The 23666-nt window shown below is 40.8% G+C and overlaps 1 protein-coding gene across 3 annotated transcripts in view; it reads left to right on the top strand.

Moving 5' to 3' along the window:
• Window positions 1-278: 278 nt before the first annotated feature.
• The window catches only part of RPS6KA6 (ribosomal protein S6 kinase A6), a 61658-nt gene continuing 38270 nt past the window's right edge, over window positions 279-23666 (top strand). The window contains exons 1-2 of one of the 3 annotated variants that reach the window (XM_026703025.2): window positions 279-849; window positions 19688-19747. In XM_026703025.2, coding sequence (XP_026558810.2) covers window positions 631-849; window positions 19688-19747 — 279 coding nt within the window. In that variant the 5' untranslated portion in view covers window positions 279-630. Of the gene's footprint in view, window positions 850-4871; window positions 4891-5168; window positions 5318-19687; window positions 19748-23666 lie in introns of those variants that run through there. The other 2 variants (XM_087940979.1, XM_087940980.1) reach the window with 2 other exon arrangements.

Genomic DNA, 23666 nt, shown 5'->3' with positions numbered 1-23666 from the left:
TGCGCTAACGTCATCGCCACCGACGTCACCCCCCTCGCTCGGTGTCCACGCAACCGCTGACGTCACGCCTCCCCGGGGGTCCTCCCCGGCTTTTAACCCCTTCCCCGCCGGCTCTCTCTCTCTCTCTCTCTCTCTCAGCGCAGGGCGGGCTGGGCGGGTTGGGGGGGAGAAGAGAAAGAGAGAGAGGATTCTCCCCTCGCCGCTGACGTCACGGGCGCTCCCCCTCCCCACCTCCAGGCGCCGCCCCGGCCCGGCCCTCCCCGGCCCACCCCCACCTCGAGGCCGGCGCCGCGCAGAGCCGCCCCCGCTCGCCGGGCCGCCGCCGCCGCCGCGGCAACAGCAGCAGCAGCAGCAGCTTCCCCGCCTCCCGCGCCCCAGCCAGCCAGCCAGCCGGTCGGTCGGTCGGTCGGCCAGCCAGCCAACCATGCGCGGCTCCGGAGCTGCTGCCGCCGCCGCCGCCTCCCCGGTGGCTGCCTCCGACTAGCCCCGCTCCTCGGGTCCGCGCCGTCCTTCCGTCCCCTCCGCCCGGGGAGGGTCGAGCATGAGCGGCCGCCCCGGCTCGGAGGAGGCAGCCGGGCACAAGGCAGGGCCGGCCCCGAGTGGCAGGAGCGCGCCGGCGGAGGCGGCGCCATGGTGCCCTTTGCGCCGCCCGAAGGCGCGGAGGAGCCGCCGCCTGAGCCCGACGCCGAGCCCTTCTGCCCTCCTCCGCCGCCGCCGCCTCCGCCCCCGCCGCCGCCGCCGCCGCCCGCCTCCATCCCCGAGATCGCCGCCGCCGCCGCCGCCGCCGGAGGAGGAGGAGGAGGAGGAGGGAGAGCAGGCAGCACCGGCAGCAGCAGTCCGGGCGGCGAGGTGAGCGCAGGGAAGGAGGTCGGGCCGGGAGAAGTTTGGGGGGGGGGGGTGGCGGGAGAGAGGACGACGCCGGGCTGGGGGAGGGTCCCAGTCTGTCTCTCCGCCGCCGCCGCCGCCGCCCGCTTGTGGTGCTGGGCTGGGGGGCGCCCCCTTTGCAGCCTCCCCGCTTCTTCTCCCTCCCTCCCCCCCCGCCTTTGGGTTGTGGGGGGGGGGTCGCTATCCATTCACACACACCCCTCCGAACTTTAGCTGGCTTATTCCCCGGATACCACCCCCCTCCCCAATAGAATAAAATAAAAAAGTAAAATACAATAAAGTAAAATAAAGTAAAGTAAAATAAAATAAAGTAAAGTAGAATAAGATAAAGTAAAATAAAATAAAGTAAAGTAGAATAAAATATAATAAAGTAAAGTAGAATAAAATAAAGTAAAACAAAACAAAAAGTAAAATAAATAAAGTAAAATAAAATAAAATAAGGTCCGTGGTCGAAATTCTTTGCCCCGGGACTCTTCCGAGCGCCGCATCCTCCGCCGATCCCCGCCGCCAGGGATGCGGAGTGGTCCGATGCCCAGCCGGCGCCTCTTCTTCCCTCCCGGTCTCTATATAGTGTCCCGGGTTTCTAGTCTGGTTGTTCGCTCGGGGAATCTGCAGCCCCATAATCCCCACCCCGCCCTCCTCCTCCCAGCGAGGCCGTGGGAATTCTGGAGGGGATCGGATGGATAGCCCTCGTTCATTCCCTCCTGGGTTTATTTAAGCCCAGTCATTCTCCCGGCTGCGAGTTTGGAGAAGGTGTGGAGCGGGACATCAGTGCCACTAATCCCCGGCTGGGCTTTGCTCTTGTCTTCTGACGGTTTTCTCCCTTCTTCCTTCGGTCTTGGTGTGAATGCAACGCAGGGGCGCCGGCTTGGAGAAGGGTGGCTGCCCTAATATACCCCCTCCTCTTTATTTCTATGAGAACTGAACTTTAATTTTGTTTTCCATATGTAAAACTTCTTTCTAACAACATCCGCCAATACAACCATTTTTAAAAAATTCCCCTTGGCCACCTTCTTTTTCCTTCCTCGTTTTATTTGCCTTTGGGTCCTCTACTACCATGAGTCTCCAAGAACTTCTGTTTTCTTTTTGTCCCCTGTCATTTACTTCCCTTCCGGTGTTTTTAGATCCTGGGAGATCCCACCTTGGCAACTTTAGGACTTGTGGACTTCAACTCCCAGAATTCCCCAGCCAGCCTGGTTTAAAGTCCACAGGTTTTAACCCTGCCAAGGTTGGACACCCCTGGTTTAGATTCCTTCTGCTCTATAGCTACCTTTGCTTGTCCTTTCCCTGTCTTGACAGGTCCAAATAAACCTAGTTTTGAACTGTTAACCAGGTTCACATTTTTTTAAGGACCAGGGTGATGTAATAGCAGTCTTCCAATATTTGAGGGGCTGCCACAGAGAAGCGGGAGTCAAGCTATCTTCCAAGGTACCCTTGAAGACCAGACAAGGAATAATGGATGGAAGCTGAACAAGGAGAAATTTAACCTGGAAATAAGGAGAAACTTTCTGACAGCAAGAACAATCAACTCATAGAACAGAAGTTGCCTTCGGAAGTTGTGGGATCTTCATCCCTGGAAGCTTTCAAGAAGAGACTGGACATCCAACTGTCAAAAATGGGGCAGGGTCTACTGGGCAGGGGGTTGGACTAGATGACCTACAAGGTCCCTTCCAACTCTGTTAATCTTTTCTATTCAGTTTCTTTTGGAATTCTCCTCACTCTAGACGAGAGGATGGTTCCAGGCACGAAGGATTTATAAATCTTTTTTTTTTATTTTAAATCTAGTTCCCCTTTCCAGGAACTAAATGTAGAAATGGCTCTTCAATGCCAAGGATAAGGATGGGTCCCACTTTTTGAGTTGCTGAATGTCAAGAACCTAAAATCCAGGATGTTCATACCTACAGTCTCAGTCTGCAAAACAGGTAGTCCTTGACTTAGGAACCATTCGTTTAATGACCATTCAAATGGCACTGCAAAAAAAAAGACGTGACATGGCCTTTTTTTCCACACTTAACGACCGTTAAAGCGTCATGGTCCCATGAACAAAATTTGGATGCTTAGCAACTGGCGTGTTTTTTATGACATTTGCATGTCCTGGGGTCACGTGATCCCCATTGGTGGCTTTCCATCTGGCTCCTGAGAAGCAGAGTCAATGGAGGGAAGCCACATTCACTTAATAACGCTGGCAAAAAAAAAAAAAAGATGGTAAAATGGGGTGGAATTTGTTTAAGAACTGTCCTGCTGAGCAATGGATATTTTGGCCTCAATATCTGTCCAAAGTCAAAGACAACCTGCAAAGCTTAAGAGAGCCAGATCTGTAAGAAAACTAGATTTTTTTTTGTGACCTCTGCTATTACTTTATTTTGGGGGCTAATGTGGAGTTTTTTACATGCTGTTCTTTAGTATTCAGTCTACTTTGCATCAAAAATTTGGAGGGAGGACGGGAGAGAGATAGAAACAAGAAGTCTATCCTTCTTTAGGGCATTAACATACGTTTAGCCCTATCTGTACTTTAAAAAAAGAGGAATTATTAGTTTCCATCACTACTTTCATACCAACAAACAACTTTGTGTTCCAAAATGATTTCTAAACTATTTTAAAATGCTTTGAACTCCGTACCCTGAATGCTAAAAGGTTCTGAATTATTGCCTTTCTTAGTTTTTGACACCTTTTAAAAATTCTTTTGCCATTAAAGTGTCTTTCCTTGTCTTTAAAATGTGCCCTTTAAATAGTCCAAAACAAAACACCTCCAAAATGTCATCCACGTTTCATTCATCAGCCCTACAGGATAATCTTAATATTTCATTTTTTAAAATAGGAAGTAATCTGGATGTTGTCCCTTGCCTCTTATAAGAGAAAACATAGTGTCCTGTAAATGTTAAAACTAAAGTGCTGATTAATATGCGCTTTTTTTGCTGATTTGCCATTGCAAACCTTCACAAGGCCATGTTTTTTTTTTTATTATTATTATTGCTATTATTATTATTATTATTATTATTATTATTATTATTATTATTATTATTATTAAATCTTTAGTGAGATCACAGTTGTTGTTGTTGTTGTTGTTATTATTATTATTATTATTATTATTATTATTTCCATATCTTCCTTTTTCCCGTGGAATTTAAAATAGTGTTTAAGATCCTGCAGGTGCGGTGATCTTATCCTGGTTATTTAGTTTCAGGAACTCTGCCCCATTGCTTATCCTTTATCTATTTCAAGTCCTGAAGTTTGCTCCAAACATTTAAACCAGATAAGAATCTCTGCTCGTGATTATACAGTGCATTACATCATTGTTTGCTGAATAAGCTGCCTTGGGCAGAGTGGGTTTCTTGCAGTGAGCTCCAAACCATGGTTTCCTAACAGTGCACGGGCTAGGTTGGCGAAACAAAGTCAGTTAGATAAACCAGATGTTGCAATCAGGAAGTCTGGCAGGGCTGTTTCCTTGAATTGGGTGGTTTTGTCTTGCCATCCTGTGTGTTACAGGTCTATAATTTATCTGCAGTGGGGTTCAGTCGTCCTTCGGGGATGGAACAACTGATGTGGTTACGGTTTCTAGCTGAGGAGAACCAGGCTCTCTCAAGGGTTTGTTGATCAGGGAAAACAACCTGGTTGGATTCCCACAAGACGTTCTTGGGCGAATCTTGTTTGCAAGCAAGCATGCAGAACGTCTGCATTCACAGGGGTGTCGGAAAGGAGCTTTGGATGGGCAGTTTCATTAACTTTGGCAGCAGCTTTTTTATCAGGATGGGTTTTGTTCTCTTTTGGGTGTGTTAATTATAGCAGTCTTGGTCCCAGACATTACCAGAGGTTTCATTAAACAAACATACTGGGTGCATCAATTGCTGCCCTGAATAGGGAGGGATTTCTTTTTAAAGTTAGTCAGCAGTTTCATTATAAAAATAAGCAATGAGCTCAGCAATAATTTCTTTAATTATTGGTCAGTTTTCTTGGCACCGGACTATTTGTACCATGGCTGTTGCTGGAATTGCCGTGCCTAATAGAGTGAGTTGGGAAAATTTACACTGGGGAAATAACCCCATTCAGCTGTGTTGTGTGAAATACTGAAATATTTGTGTGGCAGAAAATGTGAAGAGAGAGAGAGGCAGGTTTGATTATACTGCAGCTCCTTTTTCTAGAATTGGGAGAGGAGAGGCAGAAGTAAACTCTTACATTTTTGCCAGTTTACACGATATGTTCATGAAAGATCTTATCCAAATACTGTTCTGAAAACTGGTTAGACTTGCCTGAGAATGCACTTCAAATTATTTTTTCTTTTTTTTAAAGATACTAGTTTTGAAAGGTTCCTCTGAGAGGAAGTTTTACAATTAGTAACTGCAGTTTTAGGTGGCAGAGAGGTGAAGGAGTTGAATAGATTTAATATTGGGGGAGATATGACCCTGTAGCGTCAGGCTACAACGTTTTCTTGGAAGTAAGTCTTCTTTCACTCCTTGGTGCTTAACTAGAATGTCAGATTTTTATGAGAAAGGAGTCGCTGCGATTTGAAGCAACTTTTGTGCAGGATTGTAGCTTTCGCATTTCATGCGCTCTCTGTTTGTGTGTCCACAGAGTACCATTCCTGAGGATTGTAATTAGCATGCTGTTCTCTATTATACAGCTGTATGTACTTTGAAATATTTCTATGATTGAATGTTTTAAACAGGGCCCCAATTGCCTCCATAATTTTGGCAAACGCTGTAGCGAAGTCTCATTATTTGGGTATCGATGCTTGAAGATTAGTGCTTTTATTTGAAATTGTTAAATTTAATCCCAGCAGGGTCGGCTATGCAGTACTTTCTTGCATTTATTCTCCAGGGCGATGAAAACATATGGTTAGGACGTTGTTGAGAAATTGTACGTTTGCTTCTCCTCGTGTGTACGGGACAGTTTTCATTGTAAACACGGTCTTTATTATTATTATTTTTACAAGGAATTTTTTATCAAGTTTCATTATAAGTTAAAGACATAGCAGAAACCGGAGTTAGAGAAATGAAACAAAATGAAAGAAGAAAAGAGAAAAGAGACATATCAGCAGTGCTGCCACAGGGGGGTGGGGGTGGGGGGTGTTTCGGGCTATTTTCCAAAGCACCCGAAGGCCAGGCAAGGAATAATGGATGGAAACTGAACAAGGAGAGATTTAACCTGGAAATAAGGAAACAATGGTGTAGGGTGTCCTGCTTCGGTGGTGGGGGTTGGACTAGATGACCTATAAAGGTCCTTTCCAACTCTGTTAATCTGTAATCTATCTATCTATCTATCTATCTATCTATCTATCTATCTATCTATCTATCTATCTCTACCTATCTATCTATTTCTCTCTCTCTCTCTCTCTCTCTTTGCTCTATAAAAATACTAGCTCGATACTGGTGCTTCGCTATGAAACTATGTGATCAGGCTTAGTTTTGGGGAGGAAAATAAGGGGAAAAAATTCTGCCTCTGCCTACCAGCATCCACTGGTATTCATCTGGCTAACGTTCTGTCAGTGTGTGAAAGAGTTGAGGGCTGTTTGGAAACTGAGACAGTATTTGCTGTGTGAGCAAGAAGGAGACAGCAAAGAGCCTGGGAGTGACTTAGCTCAACTGTTCTGTACTAAAGCTGAAATTCCTCTCCTCTGCTTGTGTTTTGCATTTGGAGCAGATTTCTTTTCAGGTGGGGAGGGGGAGTAGAGCTCCTTAGCATCAGAGCTTGTTAATAATAATATTATACAAAATACTAACGCTTTAATGGTCATTCCGAAAAATCCTTTCTTAGTGAGCACCTAGAAGCCAAGAGGAACATCCGTGCCAAGTTTTCAGGGCTTTATGGTTCTGGAGATTTTGTGATGATGCATGAGTGGTATTTTGCTTTGATAGATAGATAGATAGATAGATAGATAGATAGATAGATAGATAGATAGATAGATAGATAAAAATACAGTTCTCAAGGTTTTTTTGTACAGACTCTTGGTTCAGGGAGAACCCTACCACATCTGCAGGGATTTAGAGAAGAACTGACGGAGCTCCAAATCAGAAGGAACGGGGGGAGTTACTGGTAGTCCTTGACTTAAGAACAGTTTATTTAGTGGCCATTCAAATTTACACCTTTGTTGAAAAAAAAAAAGTGACTTATGACTGTTTTTCAATACTTTGTAGCATCCTCATGGCCACGTGATCAAAATTCAAGTCAGTTGGCAATTGACTCTCATTTATGACGAATGCAGTGTCTTGTGACTAGATTCACTTAAAAACCGTGTGACCAATTTAACAACGGCAATGATTCGCTGCGCAAAGGAAGAGCATAAAACGGGCCACAAAATTCGCTTAGCAACATAAATTTTGAGCCCAGTTGTGGTCATAGGTCAAGGACTACCTGTGCTGGAGTGGCAATCATCTACCTGTCGTTTTTCCCCCTCCTCCTTTGTAACCCTGAAAGGTTATAGTTCAAAGAGGGGACATGAATTCCTCCCCTACCCTATACAGGGCCTCTTCTCTCAGCGTTTCCTACCCCTTGTTATAGCTTCAGTTTCCTGCCTGCTCATGCATTGCCTAAATCAAAAGATACTAACTGCTAAATGGAGAGAGAAACTCTACTATCCATTCGCTTGAGTCAAACATGCCTGGCTGTTGAGCAGGAATTTCTAGCCTTTGCGTTAAATGATCAAGGTTTGAATTAAGGTCTGGGGTTGATGATTTTGTAGTTTAGCCTGAAACGGAAACGACTGTTTTTTAAAAAAAATATTTTTTTTTTTGCTGGCTTATATAATAACACCGTGATATTGGCACCTTCCTCTTGTTTTCTGCAGTTATTCTGAGGCCCTTATACTACTAGTAGGATCTTGGATGCATAGCAACTGATCCAGAAAGAGTTTTCTCTGGAAATAACCTGGATGTATGAACGAACATCTTTGAAATGTAGACCTGCTAGCAGAAGCCATGTGTGTCTTTTTTTTCTTATTTTTGCACGCTTCTGGGCTTCTGCATTACAACTTTTAGCTACTTATTGTATTGCTGCAGGTAGTTCTTGACTTATAACTGTTCATTTACTGACCATTCGATCTTACAACGGCACTGAAAAAAGCGACTTATGACCGTTTTTCACACTTATGATTGTTTTTCACACTTACGACCGTTGTAGCATCCCATTGGTTGTGTGATCAAAATTCAAACGTTTGCCAAATGACTCATTTAAAAAAAATGTTTTATTAAACATAACAGTTAAAAAACATTGAACGTAGTGGAGTCATTTTGACATAACTTTTGGTCATCATTCTAGTGAAATATAATAGAATATAGATCTTATATACATTTATACATACATACATATACATATATACATTTATTCATCCTTATTTACATCTTCCAATACTTTTACTTTTATTGAAGACTCACAGATGTCCACTTAACAATTCTTTTCACTCTTGAGTCCTTCCTTTCTACCCCCACCAATAGTAAGATCTATTCCAAATTACATAATATTCCTATTCATCTTTATTTTTCATCTCTAATGTTAACCTATCCATTTCAGTGCAAGTCAGAATTTTATTTATTACTTCATCTTCACTAGGAATTTCTTTCTCTTTCCACTTCTGGTCAAATAACCATTCTTGCCTCAGTAATGACATGTATTATCAAATATAGCACTTCCTTATTGTATTTCTTTGGTATAATTCCCAATCAAAAACATTCTGGTCTATGGTCTGTTTTAAATCCCATCATTTCTTCCAACCATTTCCCAACCCTGTGCCAAAACTCTTGTGCTCTTTTACATTGCCACCATGCATGGTCATATGTGCCTGCCAAATGACTCATATTAATGACAGTTGCAGGGTTCCGGTCCTGTGATCCCTTTTTGTGACCTTCTGACAAGGTCACAAGGCTCAGTTAAGGACCTAAATCAAGGACCTTCTTTAGGCAAATTGTGTGTGTGCACGCAGGAAACGTCTTCACTACTAGGTTCATGAGAAAAATTGGATGCCAGAATAATATATAACTGCCTAAAATGAAATTATCCAGCCTTATCAAAAGGGATGTTTGTTTAGGAGGATGCTGTCTGATTTGGAGAAAGCAAATATCGTCACGAATCTGAACTGAACTTTCAATAGCTTGTCAATGCCTCTTTTGTGCTTGTGCTCATTGCAGAGCTGGTACGAGAAGAAAGCAACTTGGTACCTTGATTTCTTTTAGGATGAAAATCAATACTTTGTGTAGATATATATATATATATATTGAGAAGCCTTGTTTCTAGATTGGTAGGTCACTGGATATTAAGATATAGTTTTAGGAAATATTCTCAACTTTGAAAGTGAATAAGAATTCAAACTTCCTGAAATCGTAGCTGGTACTAAACATAGTTCCACAACAAAATAGCAGTTACAAGTTTGGGAAGGTTTGCTGATGCGTTGTAAAGGTCAACTGACTTCTTGGCGGTTACAGTTGGAGATTAATTAAAATATATTCCCTCATGTAACTTATAGTTAAATGGTGATTAGGTGTGGTGATGACCATGCTGCTGATCCAGTTCTACAGAGGAATTATTGAGTCTGTCATCTGCACCTCTATAACTGTCTGGTTTAGCGCTGCAACCCAACAGGACAGACACAGACTCCAGAGGATAATTAGGACTGCAGAAAAAACAATTACTACCAATCTGCCTTCCATGGAGGACCTGTATACCTCATGAGTCGAAAAGAGAGCTGTGAAAATATTTACAGACCCCTCACATGCCAGACATAAACTGTTTCAACTCCTTCCCTCAAAACGACGCTATAGAGCACTGCCCACCAGAACAACTAGACACAAGAACAGGTTTTTCCCGAATGCCATCACTCTGCTAAACAAATATTTCCCCCAACACGGTTCAACTATTTACAAAGTCTGCATTACTATTACTATTAACCTTCCCATCACTCCTTATCACCCATCCCCTCCCACCCGCGACTGTATGACTAACTTTGTTGCTTGTATCCTTACGATTTATATGGACTGTTTCCTAGTATGATTCAATTGCTTATTGTACCCTATGACTATTATTAAGTATTGTACCTTATCATTGTTGACGAATGTATCTTTTCCTTTATGTAAACTGAGAGCATTTGCACAAGACAAGTTCCTTGTGTGTCCAATCACACTTGGCCAATAAAGAATTCTATTTTATTCTATTCTAACATTTTAGATAGTTTAAAAAGAGCTGTATTCGTGGGGAATTATATTATGAAGAGCTTCTAATCATCTCTTCTTCTTTCCTTTTTTTCTTCTTCATCTTGTCATCCTGAGAATTTCTGGATTTGATAACTGAATCACAGGCAGCAGACCTTGGAGATCAGTTCTCTCCCCCTCCCCAAAGCTTTATTACATTTCAGAAAAATGTCAGAGACAAAAAAAGCAAAGCAAAAAGATTTTTTTTTAAAGAGGGAAGGATGGAGAAAAAGAAAAATTGGGAGAGTGCAAACAAAAAGGGGAAAAAGCTATAGAAAAAAGTAACTTCCAACTTTCTTTTGTACAGGTAAAAACCTAAAAACCAACAGTCTTTGAACTAGAAGAACTATAACAAATAGCGTCCAAGAAAGGTGTCCAAATAGACAAAAATGTAGACGTTGCATGCCAAAATAACTAGACACAAATAGAATGACGGAGTTGGAAGGGACCTTGGAGGTCTTCTAGTCCAACCACCTGCTCGGCAAGAAACCTTTTACCATTTCAGACAAGTGGCTGTCCAATCTCTTCTTAAAGACTTCCAGTGTTGGAGCATTCAGAATTTCTGGAGGCAAGTTGTTCCACTGGTTAATTGTTCTAGGTGTCAGGAAATGTCTCCTTAGTTCTAGCTTGCTTCTCTCCTTGATTAGTTTCCACCCATTGCTTCTTGTCCTGCCTTCAGGTGCTTTGGAAAGGAACTTGGCTCCCTCTTCTTTGTGGCAACCCCTGAGATATTGTAGCACTGCTATCACGTCTCCCCTAGTTCTTCTTTTCATTAGACTAGACAAATCCAGTTCCTGAAACCATTCTTCATATGTTTTAGCCTCCAATCCCCTAATCATCTTTGTTGCTCTTCTCTGCACTCTTTTTCCCCCCATGCCATCACTCTACTAAATACATAATTCCCTCAGCACTGTCTTATGCCTAAGGACATCTAACCATGTAGTAGGATTGCATTACTATTATCCTTCTGATCTTTCCTATTGACTACTTTTGTTGATATCTTATTATCTTACGATATCACTTTGTTGATTGTATCTTATGCTTTATGATTGTATCTTATGCTTTATGATTTATCGCTTTGTTGCTTTTATATATGCTGAGGGCTTATGCACCACAGACAAATTCCGTGTCTATCCAATCACACTTTGCCAATAAAGAATATTCTATTCTATATTCTATTCCAAAAGCTGGACAAAGTCTTCTCTTTAATCAAAGCTGTGCATTTGTCCATCTCTGCCAACTCTGTTGATTCACCATCCGTTCTTTCATTGTGATTACATGTGAGCTCTTCCATCTCTGAGCATAGAGAAAAAGTCTTGCTGCTGTTATAAAAAAAACAAAAGTTCTGAATCTGTTTGTCTATCAAACCAAAAAAAAAAGGCCTCTGGTTCCAGTTGTAAGTTCAGTAGAAGAAGATCATCTCTTGGGGTTCAATGGTGAAGAATGCCTACTGGCTTCCATTTATGCTTGCAAACTCCTGAAGGCAACTGAGCAGCCATTGTGTGACCCAGCATGAAACGTTGAGTTGGGGCAGTGGCTGTCAGTGCATTGTTCAGATACATATGCCTCACAAACCCTGCCATGATGATGCTTGGCTGATGGTTCATAAAGTGCCTGCTTGTTTAGCAGATAAAATAAGGTAAGGACTTACAGTCCAATGTGCAAAACGGGACCTCTGATCCAGGATGACTTCTTTTCAAGATCTAGTTGCAATGGGATTGCAAATGATTGATGTGTGAATGCTGCCCAAGATCCCATCCCATCCAAGGTCTAACTTCATGTCCTAAAATGTGGTTTGGGGTTCCTTGCTGTGGTCATGTGGAACAAAAGATATGGGAGATGAAATCCCAACCACTTGGGAATACTAAATTGCTTTTTTTTTTTTGTAGACAATATAAATGTTGGACAGTGTTGAGCGTCAGGTTTAGTGACCGTGGTCTCTCTAGACAACAGATTTCCCGATGTTACACCGGCAAGTGTGGTTGACATTCTCAGAAGCATGTTGGTCTGTCTATTTATTTACAAATGGAGTCTTGTAAGCAACATTTGACACATGGAAGATCAGTGTTTCTTTTTGAGTAATCATAGATGAAATATGGACAGGTATTTTGCCCTTCTGGTGATTTATTTCTCTTTCCAAAGTCCATCTATTGTAATAGGATATAATAACAGATTCTTGAATGCCTGCTAGAGTTTCTGTCTTATATCAAAGAGAATCAAGACTGGGTTATTCTGAGTTTCTTTCTCACCTCACTTCATTGCCAGGCCTAAGTTAATGTTTACAAAGCAATTCATGCATTTCTTCTTCCATCTCATCTCCATATTCTCCTACCCCAACATATATAAATGAAATGCTTTAAGTTCCGAGTTTTTCTTGACCGGAAGGAAACAAGAAATGATGATTGCCCACTTTGGAGTAAGCTGATGTAGAAAACTACGATGTGAAAACAGCTTGGGATCCCTACTTCTTTATAAGTGTTCATTTTCTCAGAACTGATAAATAGTGAAGAAGTGCAAGGAGCAGCACTACAAAAGAGAAAAAGTGATTACGTTTTCAATCAAAAGGATGTATAGTATGGATCTTTATTTGGTAAGAAGAATGCTAGTTCAATATGCTACTAGAGTACTAGTTCAATATTCTTGCTGTTAATAATATTCTATAATTCACATAACCATTAAGGTTGCTCGGTGTTCAAATAGCCTTGTAAATAGAGTAAGAATTAAAAGGTAACTTTCTCACACACTTTTCTCCAGTTTATAAAATCTTCTGGCCATCCGGACTAATGTTTCGCAACCTTGGCATCTTCCATTCTCCATACTGGTTGGGGAATTCTGGGAATTGAAGTCCACACATCTTAAAGTTGTCGAAGTTGAGAAACACAGGTCTAAACCATATTCCTACCATAGGTGTCCAGGCTAATGAGTTATATCCAAGCTTACATTAATCCTTCTGAATATTGCAGTTATACAGGCAGCTGTATTATTATGCTTTACAAACATAAATAATGTTTCTTGCACTCTAGAATGGCTTGTTCCCAAATAAGTGAGTGTCTCATTCAGGCTCATTCATCCAGTTGCAGGTGGAAAAAAAATTAATAAATTTGGCAGTTTATTAAGACATTCTTCAGAATTAATGTAGAGTCCTTTTTAATCTATGGTGAAATCCAGTGTAGTTGTGGGAATGAATGTTAGAGTAAACGTTTTATTTTAAAGAGAAATAATGTAACATTGATGCTATGGATGTTTACAATTGTCTACATCAAATAAAGTTTTAAACTATTTGGCTGGAGATTTTTTTTTTTTAGATTTTATATAATTACTGAGTGTCTGAAAAGCAGATGTTTGCATCTGCGCATAAATTTAGAGTGATGGTATTACAGAGAATATGTTCTTCATTAATGTTGCAAAAAACACTTTTATTTCATGTTACTATTGGTCTGGTCTCTCGTTCATTTTATGCTGACAAGAATTTAGTTCCAGTTTGTTTTATATTGCTGCATTTGTGTTTTTTGGAACTGTTTGATGATGTCACACTGTATAATTGGGGATGATTTGTCATGGCAGGAAAAGAATCCTTCATGTATTAGAATGGTTCATTAAAAAAAAAACAGTCATGAAACATAAGAATGTGGTTAAATTGCTACTGTTTGCAAGGCCGACTGAGTTGAAGCAGGAGAAAAGGATTTGCTGTTGGTGAAGGGTAATTTGCCCTAGTAGAAGGAGGAGGCATTTTGGATCCATAACTTTATTCCAGAACCAATTTCATTTGTTCTTTCCTAATTGAACAGCGTTCAGAAATCAAGGTTTTGTTGAAAAGGACAGTCACATGATGGACTTTGTTTTAAAAAAGCACTGTTTTTTTAAAAAAAGCAACCTCATTTTTAAAACATTGAAAGCATTGCAGAGCCAAACAATGTTATGTACTTTACTGTTTTACTTTAGAAATTTACAAGGCTGCCCAGCTCTGCAATGATTCTAGATGGTGTGCTGTGAAAACTAGTATACCAGACAGTTAAACTCTCCGATGTGAAAAGAGAAGCAGCGATTAAAGACAATCAAATACACAGGACCCGTCACCTACTCTCACCTAAGACTTTAAGAAGGGCCAATTGTTTTCCAAGCTCTCTTGAATGCAGTCCGGGTGGAGGCCAAACCTATCTCAGGAGGTTAGGCTGATCTATGACCTTGATAAAGATTTGATCAACTGATATATCAGGAGGGATATTTTGGTGTTCCACAGGTGGTGCACTAGGTCTGTCTAGTGATATTGCTTAATTGATGGGACCTTAATGGATGGGACTTCCAATGCCATTACAGAAGGTCTTTTAGACCAGGGGTCTCCAACCTTGGCAACTTTAAGACTTGTGGCTGAGGAACTCTGAGTTGAAGTCCACAAGCCTTAAAGTTGTCAAAGTTGGAGACCCCTGTTTTAGATAATCAGACTCTGTGCCAAGAAGGACTTTATAAGCAGCGTCTTGATTGAGCTTGGAAGCCAATCAAAAGCCTATAGCTATAGCCTATAGCTTATAGAGTGAAGATGTTGTGTGGGCTTGATGAGACATGTCAGTGGAGATTCTGAGTCATCCAGGTCATGGTTGTCGCACAGGTGCTTTTTCAAAAGGCAACTGGACTTTCTTTGTTTTTGCCTCAAGACGTTTCTCTTCCCATCCAAGAACCTTCTTCAGATCTTCTCATGTTCTCTTCATCCAAAAAAACATCTTCAGTTCTCTTCATGAACTGAAAAAAAAAACACACACATATTGGATGGGAAGTGAAACATCTGCAAGAAAAATCAAAGAAAGTCCAGTTGCTTTTTGAAAAAGCACCTTTGGGGCTTGATGAGATACACCATAATTGTCCATGTTGCTGCATTCTGGATTTCACTCTAGAGTTTCCAAGTGCTTCTCAAGGACAACTTCATGTAGCTCATTGCTTCGTTAGTTGTGCTTCTGTCTAAAGGGTTCTGAACATACAGAGGTTCTGTCAACATTCATTCAATCCAAGGGCCTTATTATTAAAAGAATCTGGTCCATCATGGCACACAAGCAGAGCTGAATATCAAATTAAGAGTCTGGAAGGGCACACACGTCATCTTTGGTGCTGTTTTTTGGAATACTGAAGCTGAGTAATGCATGTGCAGAATTCATGAAATGTTCCTCTCATCCATTGGCCCATCTTCCATGGGTCATCCTCACTCCATCCTTGCATTTTCATTTTAACCCCATCTAGGCTGGGATAGAGACATGTGCTTGCCACATTTGGATCTTGGCCACTGTTTCAGCAGATGTAAGGAGCAATGCGTCACGGAAGGGTTGTGGTGAAGGCAGCAATGATCTCAGTAGAGTAGAAGGGATTTCGTGCAATGCTTAACAAACAACACTGTGCTAGGCCTATTTATTTCTGATCAGAATTCAGGTGTTGGTTTCTTAGTGGATTGAGAGAAGAGTACTTTACATATTCCTTTCTTGCACACCTGCTCATTCTTTAGGATCTGCTCCAGAGATTCTTTTCGTCTTAAGAAACACAAAATATTGGCAAGAAGCTATGTCGTGTTTCCTGAAAGGATAACGGTGGCCTCTTCTTTTTTTAAATTTTCAAGAGAGCCACAAAATCTTCGGTTGGGTTTGGCTTCTGCTGTTCTCTCTCTTATGCCCTTCCTTTTTCACTTTGCAACGTTTGAAAGCTTGCAAACTGCCCCTTTGTTCCCAAATGTGTCTTTCTGAGTGTCAGAAAATGGAGTTAGAATAATTTCACAACCAGATAAAATGAACTGACAAAGAGCCAGATGGACTCAGAGAAACTAAAATAACATCAAGGTCTAACATTTTAGGGGGAGAGAAGGCAGCATGCACCCAGAATCTCTTTGGTTTCCGATGCCACCATCTCTGCACCATCTACCCAGAGGGCTATTTAAGGCTTATCAAATCATATATCTGCCAGGCACTTCCACCCACTGGTACTCAGATGAATGCACCAAAAACTACCAATGGTTTATTTTAGCTTTTGCATCTCTTATTAGCAATGGTGAGTATCGCAGGAAAGAAAAATACCAAACAGTTCAAAACAATTATTATCCACAACAGAACAGAATAACAATGTTGGATGGGACCTTGGGAAGTCCTAGTCCAACCCCCTGCAGGAGACCCTATACCATTTCAGACAAATGACCATCTTTCTCTTCTTAAAAGCCTCCACTGTTGGAGCATCTACAACTTCTGGAGGCCAGATGTTCCACTGGTTAATTGTTCTCACTGTCAGGAAATCTCTCCTTAGTTTCAGGTTGCTTGTCTCCTTGATTAGTTTCCATCTGATATTTCTTGTCCTGCCTTCTGGTGCTTTGGAGAATAGGTTGACCCCCTCTTCTTTGTGGCAGCCCCTCAAATATTGGAACATTTCTATCATGTCGCCTGTAGTCCTTTTTTCCATTAAATTGAAGGATTGTGAGTTCTAGTCCTGCTTTAACCATGAAAGCTGCCTTTGGTGATTCCTGAATCATCAGGAGACAGTGAGTTCTAGTCTCGCTTTAGCCACGAAAGCCAGCTGGGTGATTTGAGGTCAGTGACCAGGTGACAGTGAGTTCTAGTCCCATCTTAACCACAACAGTCAGTTGGGCCAATTTTGTCGCTCTCTCAGCCCAACTCACCTTGCAGAATCGCCATTATGGAGAAAATAAGAGGAAGAATGTGTGTAGGATATGTTCTCTGCCTTGAGTTATTTGTAAAAATAATAAAGGCAGGACAAAAAGGAATAAAAAAAATGTCCAGTTTCATTTTGTGAGCTACATTAAGAACTTTGTGGTAGATGGTTGATGATTCCTGTTGCTTTAATAACCCAGAAAGATATTTCTTAGCATGTGGTAATGGGTGTGTGTAGATATGTGCCCATGTAGGGTGGGAGAGTAGATGAACATGAGTTGTTGCTGAATTATACGATAATTCATCTCACAAAATGAATAATTATCCCTGCATCCTTTATCAGGTTTTTCCAGTTTTTAATGAAACATAATCAACATGTTAGGACAAGAACATATCATCGTTTCTAAAGTTCAACTTTGAACAATTTTTGCAACTTCATAGTAAGGGAAAAAAGACTGAAAAAAGATTATTTAACTTAGTGTGACTTTTTATAAAATGGGGCCAATTATTTAAAATTAGGTTGAAGGAAATCTCATGAGCCATCTGTCTAAATTGTAGCAGCTGATGCATTTTCATTTGACTTTTTAAAAGAATTTTGTAAAATTCTCACCTAATTAGCCTCCCTACACTTCGACACAGTAGATTAATTTGGCATTTCCACTTTTACTTCATCCTCTTTGAGTAGCTAAATAGAATCCAAAGAATGGTTTCATTCTGAAAAACCAGGATATTGGCTAACAATCATCTCAAACCCCTCATCGGTTTTTCTGCATTTTCTGAAAAAGCATAAAATCCAGTGAGTGCTAATACAAATTAAAAAGACACATTTTTCTCTCTTGAATATAGAACCTTTGCATTATCATGAAACACTATAAAAGTTTTCTGGTTATTCTCATCTTAGAACAGAAGTTTGGGAAGTTATGGTTTGTCCTTCTGTTCCTCTATAAACATCTGGGGATGTTAAGCAAAATATTCCATGTATACTTTGAAAGCACGTACTGCTTACGTTAGTGTATCTGCTGTGTGGCCTATTGTTATATTCTGTTGCTATGAACTTATGGACTTTAGCAAGTGGCTAGGAGAGCAAGTTCCATTGAAAAGTGCAGTTGCATTTAATATTACTTCCTGAAAAAAGAAGAAGGATGGTGCAATCCTATAGACTGAAAGGAAGCTCCTACTAGCAGTGATTTCCACCCCCCCTCAAAAATAATCACCTCAGGCAAAAGATCGTCATAACTTTTTCCATTTCTCTGTCCATTGCATTTCTCCCAATCTTTGAATTCGGTGAACAAATGTGAGGCAGCACTAAAATCTTCATCTCATTAGAAAAGTTGATGGAGTTAGCAGAGATGGCCAAATTGACAGCTTTGATCAAAAGAAAAAGCAACGATACGCAAACATTTTTGCTTCTCCTTGGAAACTGCTTCAGGACTTCATGCTTGAGGTGGGGAAAAATATATATGAAACTTCGACTTTGGGCTTTGCCGGTTAGATAGATTTGCTGTTATAGAAATGGATAGTTTAATACTATTATATAAAAGTAAAAAGTTGAGGTTTGATGTTACCATCTTATCCTACTGCACCAAGGGAATCGAAGTCAATTCCTTTCCTTTCTTTTTTCCCCCTCTTCTTTTCTACACTTCTCCCTCCCCTATTTTTCTTACTGTTTGCTTTTGCATTTTTGTATTTTATATTATAAACTAATACAAACTGAGAAAATGTAAATGTTGTGGCCCACCAGTGGCCAGCAGAGCTGGGAGCAGACTCGGACAGTGAGGAGGTTGTGGAGGAACATGGGCCAGTCCTGGAGTCTGGAGAAGGCTCTGATGAGGGCTCTGCGTCAGAGGCAGAGATGGGGCCAGGGCCATCCGACAGTTATCAGCTGCCTTTGGAGTCAGAGATCAGTGGGAAAGAAGAACAGCTGGAGCCTGTTCCCAGTGTGCTCATGCACAGAGCTGCCAGGAGAAGGGAACAATTAAAGGAACAAGGGGTGACTCAGGAGTAAAGGCACAAGTGGACGATGAATGGCCCCTCCCATGGGTAATAAAGCGGAGTGAAAGGGGAGTGGTGTTTGCAGGAGACAATTAGTTCGTTTAATTAGTGTGCAGACTTGTTTGTGACTCTCAGAGACTCCTTGCCAAGTATTTTCTGGTGCAGCATTGCGCTTGAAAGCTACTGGACTGGCAAACCTCTATGCCTGATAAGGTCTGTGGTTGTAATTCACCCTCAAAAGACTGTTTGCCGGGACTTTGCTGGATGTAAATGATAGGAATTCACATTAGCCTAATAAAAAGGGGTTTTGTCATGATTTTGTGAAGCTTAGGTGAGAACAGCAAAGCTTTCATCTCACTAAGATTATCAGGCAGGTAAAGTCCACCCCCGCTTGATAAAATTATAGTGCGGAGAGTGGGATGTCACAAAATACTCGTTTCTCTAACAAGAAAGACCTGCTTTAAAAAAAAAAAAGGATTGAACTGTTATCAATGGGCAGAATTAGCCTGTAATAGTGCAATCTAACCATAGGGAGGGAGGGAGGGAGGGAAGGAAGGAAGGAAGGAGGGAAAGTAGCTATAGCACTTACATTTATATACCACTTCATAGGGCTTTACAATCCTCTCTAAGGCGTTTACAGAGTCAGCCTTTTGTCCCCAACAATCTGGGTCCTTACTTTACCGACCTCGGAAGGATGGAAGGCTGAGTCAACCTTGAACCAGTCAGGATCGAACTGCTGACAGTCGGCAGAATTAGCCTGCAATGCTGCATTCTAACCACTGTGCCATCCTGGCTCTTGTCCCTCTTGTACTACACCTGTAACCACTTCACAGTATACTGGATAGTTTAATTTGAATTAGCTAAGATTTGTACCTAAAACAAACTCCCATTTTGGGAGTTGTGCAACAGCCTTCTCAATTTCTTCTCGATGAAACTGTGAATGAAAAAAGAAATGTGATTGCTTATGTGTTTGAACTCATGAGTGACTTTTTTATTTTGCAGCTGAATGGCATTAAAATGGTGGATGAACCTATGGAGGAAGGAGAACTGTATTCCTGTAATGTAAGTACATTTGGAATATTCCTCATGATAGGAACTACCGTTGAAGTCTTTCAAAAATAATTTTATATTATATGGTAAGCCTGTTGGGTGTAGTCATCAAGGCATTAGACTAAAAACCAGGAAACTGTGAGTTCTAATCCTCTGAGTCAGTGGTCGCCAACCAGTGGGCTGGGGACCACTGGTGGTCCGTGGGAAAATTTTGGTAGCCCACAGAGAAATGTCATCCCCAAAGCACCCCCCATAGCAATTAATCCAGGCTGCCCAGGAACACAAGGCTAACATTGGAACAAGGGAAGCGGGGAAAGGAGGTTAGGGGGGAACTTGCCCCACACGCCTGGCCTGGCCTGGCCATCAGGCTGCTTCTTTCTGCTTCTTTATTTCTTCTGGTTTTGGCTGGATGCAAGGAAAGCAGCAAAAGTCTTTCTTTCTCTCCCACAAACTCCGCGAGAAATGAGTCTTAGGGACTCTGCAAGGCCTCCTGCTCCAAGAGGCTGCGCCGGCAAAGACTCATTTCTGGTGGAGTTTGAGGGAGAGAAAGAAAGATTTCTGCTGCTTTCCTTGCATGAAGCCAAAAGTCTCTCTCTCTCTCCCTCTCCCCCTGCGAAGAGCTGGAGACGGTATCCTGTGATCCCAAATAAAGAATGATTGACCAGTAGAAAAACGGGGTGGGGAATTTTCCTGCAGACTTTTTTCTTGAAGCCACCGTCAAGTCAAAATTCATATTAATGGTCCACGGGATTTAAAAGTATGAGTTTGGCGGTCCCTGAGGTCCAAAAGGTTGGTGACCCCTGCTCTGGGTGACCTTGGGCCGGTCATGCTTTTTCAGCCCTAGGAAAGAAGCAATGGTATACCTCTTCTGGAAAAACTTGTCAAGAAACCTGCAGGGATTATTCAGACAGTCTATAAGAATTGGACAAGATTGAATGCAAGAAAACAAAATTATATGGTACCGGTGTAAAGAGGAGATGAAAGAAATTTTCCTTGCTTGTTCCATCAGGGAAAATTACTTTTTGGGCCACGCTGATGGAAAGTACATACAAAATTATTTGGTTTGCCTAGCTGTGCTTTTAAAAAGATTACATATTTTCAATATGCAAGTCTGCATTAAAAAAAATAAAAAAATAAATCTAATTCTCTAAGAATTGCATCCTACTTGTTTGAAGCAGGAAAAAGTGGTAGCCAAGAAAAAGTTTTAGTCTGAACATGCAACTGGATTTTTTTCCCCCTCAAATCTCAAGGTTTTTGATTCAAAGGGGTAAAGATGCCCTTCAGTCAAACTTCATTCTTTGTGGTTGTATCCATGCAATTTTCTTGACATTCCCAAGAGAAGCGGTTTGCCATTGCCTTTTCCCAAGATTCTTTTTCTCTATTTTCCAGTCTAGCTCTGGTTCCTTGGGAATTCCCATTTAATTCTCACAATCAAGTACTAACCAGGGCTGATGGCTTCTTAATTTCTGAGATCAGTTATGGCTAGCTGCGTGCTGCCGTCTACTGAGTCCAGCGGTGGAAAACAACACTGAAAAACAAAGTTTTGCAAAGGTGTCTTGTTTGCAGAAATATTTCTCCTTTCTTGCTTGCAGAAAGTTGTGGGGAGGAATTGTGTTTGATACCTTATCAGCTGATTAGCCATGCTTCCAATGCACACAGTGTTCTGAGAAATTTGTACGGTGGCTAGTTACAGATATAGTTGAGAAAAATAAAATTGTTCTCAGCTCAGAGAATTGAAAAACCCATTACAGCGGAAGGAAGGGTTCTCTTATGTGTCAAATTCATTATCAGAAATACCAAATTGTGTTCTGGTTGGTATTGGTTGGTGTTTTAATTACATAGTAGTTGTTTAACATGGTGTTGCTTGCTCTGGTTTCATTTTGTCTCGGGGATATCGTATCCATCCTTTTCCAATAGCTTGTATTTTTGCTTGCAAACTTAAGTAGGAAATGAGCTCCTTAAAACCATTTTGACAATGAAATGCTAATTCTTGATGACAATTACTCTATTTTATATTTCCCTGCTGATAGTAGAAGGTACAGATGTGATTACACACACATACACAAACACATGAAATATATACTTGCTTCAAAAGCTGGAAAAAAGAGAAAAGAATCCACAAGAGATGTGGAAATTCTCCACGGATTCTAATGCTTATCCTGGAAGAATGTTTCCCACTCATGCCCAACAAATTACATTGTCCTTAACATCAGAACTAGTATCCTAACCATATATTAGTCCGTCTCATCAGTAAATGCGTTGGCTGCTAATTAAAGGGAAGTTGTTGGCCAAGGAACTTTATTTGTTCTATGTTTTGTGTTATTCCAGAAATTGCTACTCATAGTAATGGTTCCATGTAAATTAGAACTGATAAAGCGCTTAATCTAGGAGATAACATTTTTTTTTCTTATTAGACAAGATTATTTTTAAATATTAGCAGTCCAAAGTCTGGGAGCTGGAAGATATAATAACTTTGTCATATGGTAATGTGTGTTTCAAATCTGGATGGTTCATTTCCTACAAATTAAAGAATGTGTTGTATATTGGTTGGTAAGGTTCTAGTTGGTTTTGGAAATATTTAAACACTTTGAAATGATAACTGCAGTAATCATTAATAAATATTAAGATTAGAGTTAAGTAAAGTGGAAGCTTACTAATATTTATAACATTAATTAACACTTAGTGCTAATTACCGATGTTCAGTGGTTTGGATGAAATCAGATAAATTTGCTGGAGATAGTATAATAGCTTTAAAATACAGTTTGCTGGTATTATAACATTCTTGTAATGCTGTATTAATAATGCAGTAAAATAATAGAATACAATAAGAAGGTTTTACTGCATTATGGGAACTTGGGACTTATAAAAATAAAAACAAAAATATTGGGATTTTAATTAACAACAATACAATATTACATATATCCATGCCATTACGTTTACAATTATACTGGACAGAAATTGTACTGAACTGCTTAAGTCCAGTCACAGTAGTAGGTATGGAACAAAAGATCGTAGTTCTTCAATATAGTGCTGAAAATGAAAAGTTTTCTTCTAACTGGTTTGCTTTTTTTAATAGTTCTGAGAATTTGTTCCTACCTTTTAAGTAGAATCAAGCAAGAAGGGAGTAAATAAATATTGTAAAATCTAATTGATTACTTAAGTTGGATCTTGACCACACTGGTGAATCACTGAAACATCTACAATAATCTATGCTACAGATGTCCCATATTTTAACATCTAATTAAAACCCTCTTGTGGAAAATCTAAAAGAATTAAGGTCTTAGCAGATAACAGATAATCAGAGTTGGAAGGGATCTTATAGGTCATCTAGTCCAACCCACTTCCCAAGTGGGAGATCCTACACCATTTCTGACAGATGGGAATCCAATCTCTTCTTGAAAGTCTCAAGTGATGATGCTCCCACAACTTCTGAAGGCAACTTCTGTTCCATAGGTTGATTGTTCTCACGGTCAGAAAGTTTCTCCTTATTTCCAGGTTAAATCTCTCCTTGTTCACTTTCCATCCATTATTCCTTGTCTGGCCTTCAGGTGTTTTAGAAAATAGCTTGACCCCCTCCTCTCTGTGGTAGCCCCTCAAATATTGGAAGACCGCTATCCTATCTCCCCTGGTCCCTCTCTTCACTAGACTAACCGAGCCCATTTCCTGCAACTGTTCTTCATATGTTTTAGCCTCCAGTCCCCTAATCATCCTGGTTGCTCTTCTCTGTACTTTTTCTAGAGTCTCAACATCTTTTTATAGTGTATTGACACTGGATGCAGTACTCAAGGTGTGGTCTTACTAAGGCTTTATAAGAGTAGTACTAGTACCTCACTTGATCTTGATTATATCCCTCTGTTAATGCAATTTAGGATTGCTTTAGCTTTTTTGGCTGCTGCTGCACACTGCTGGCTCATATTTAGCTGGTTGTCTA

The sequence above is a fragment of the Pseudonaja textilis genome, chromosome 12, assembly GCF_049901715.1.
Source record: "Pseudonaja textilis isolate UNSWEBS1 chromosome 12, rPseTex1.2, whole genome shotgun sequence".
In the NCBI taxonomy this organism is placed as follows: Eukaryota; Metazoa; Chordata; class Lepidosauria; order Squamata; family Elapidae; genus Pseudonaja; species Pseudonaja textilis.
This window is presented reverse-complemented; position numbering and strand designations above follow the sequence as displayed.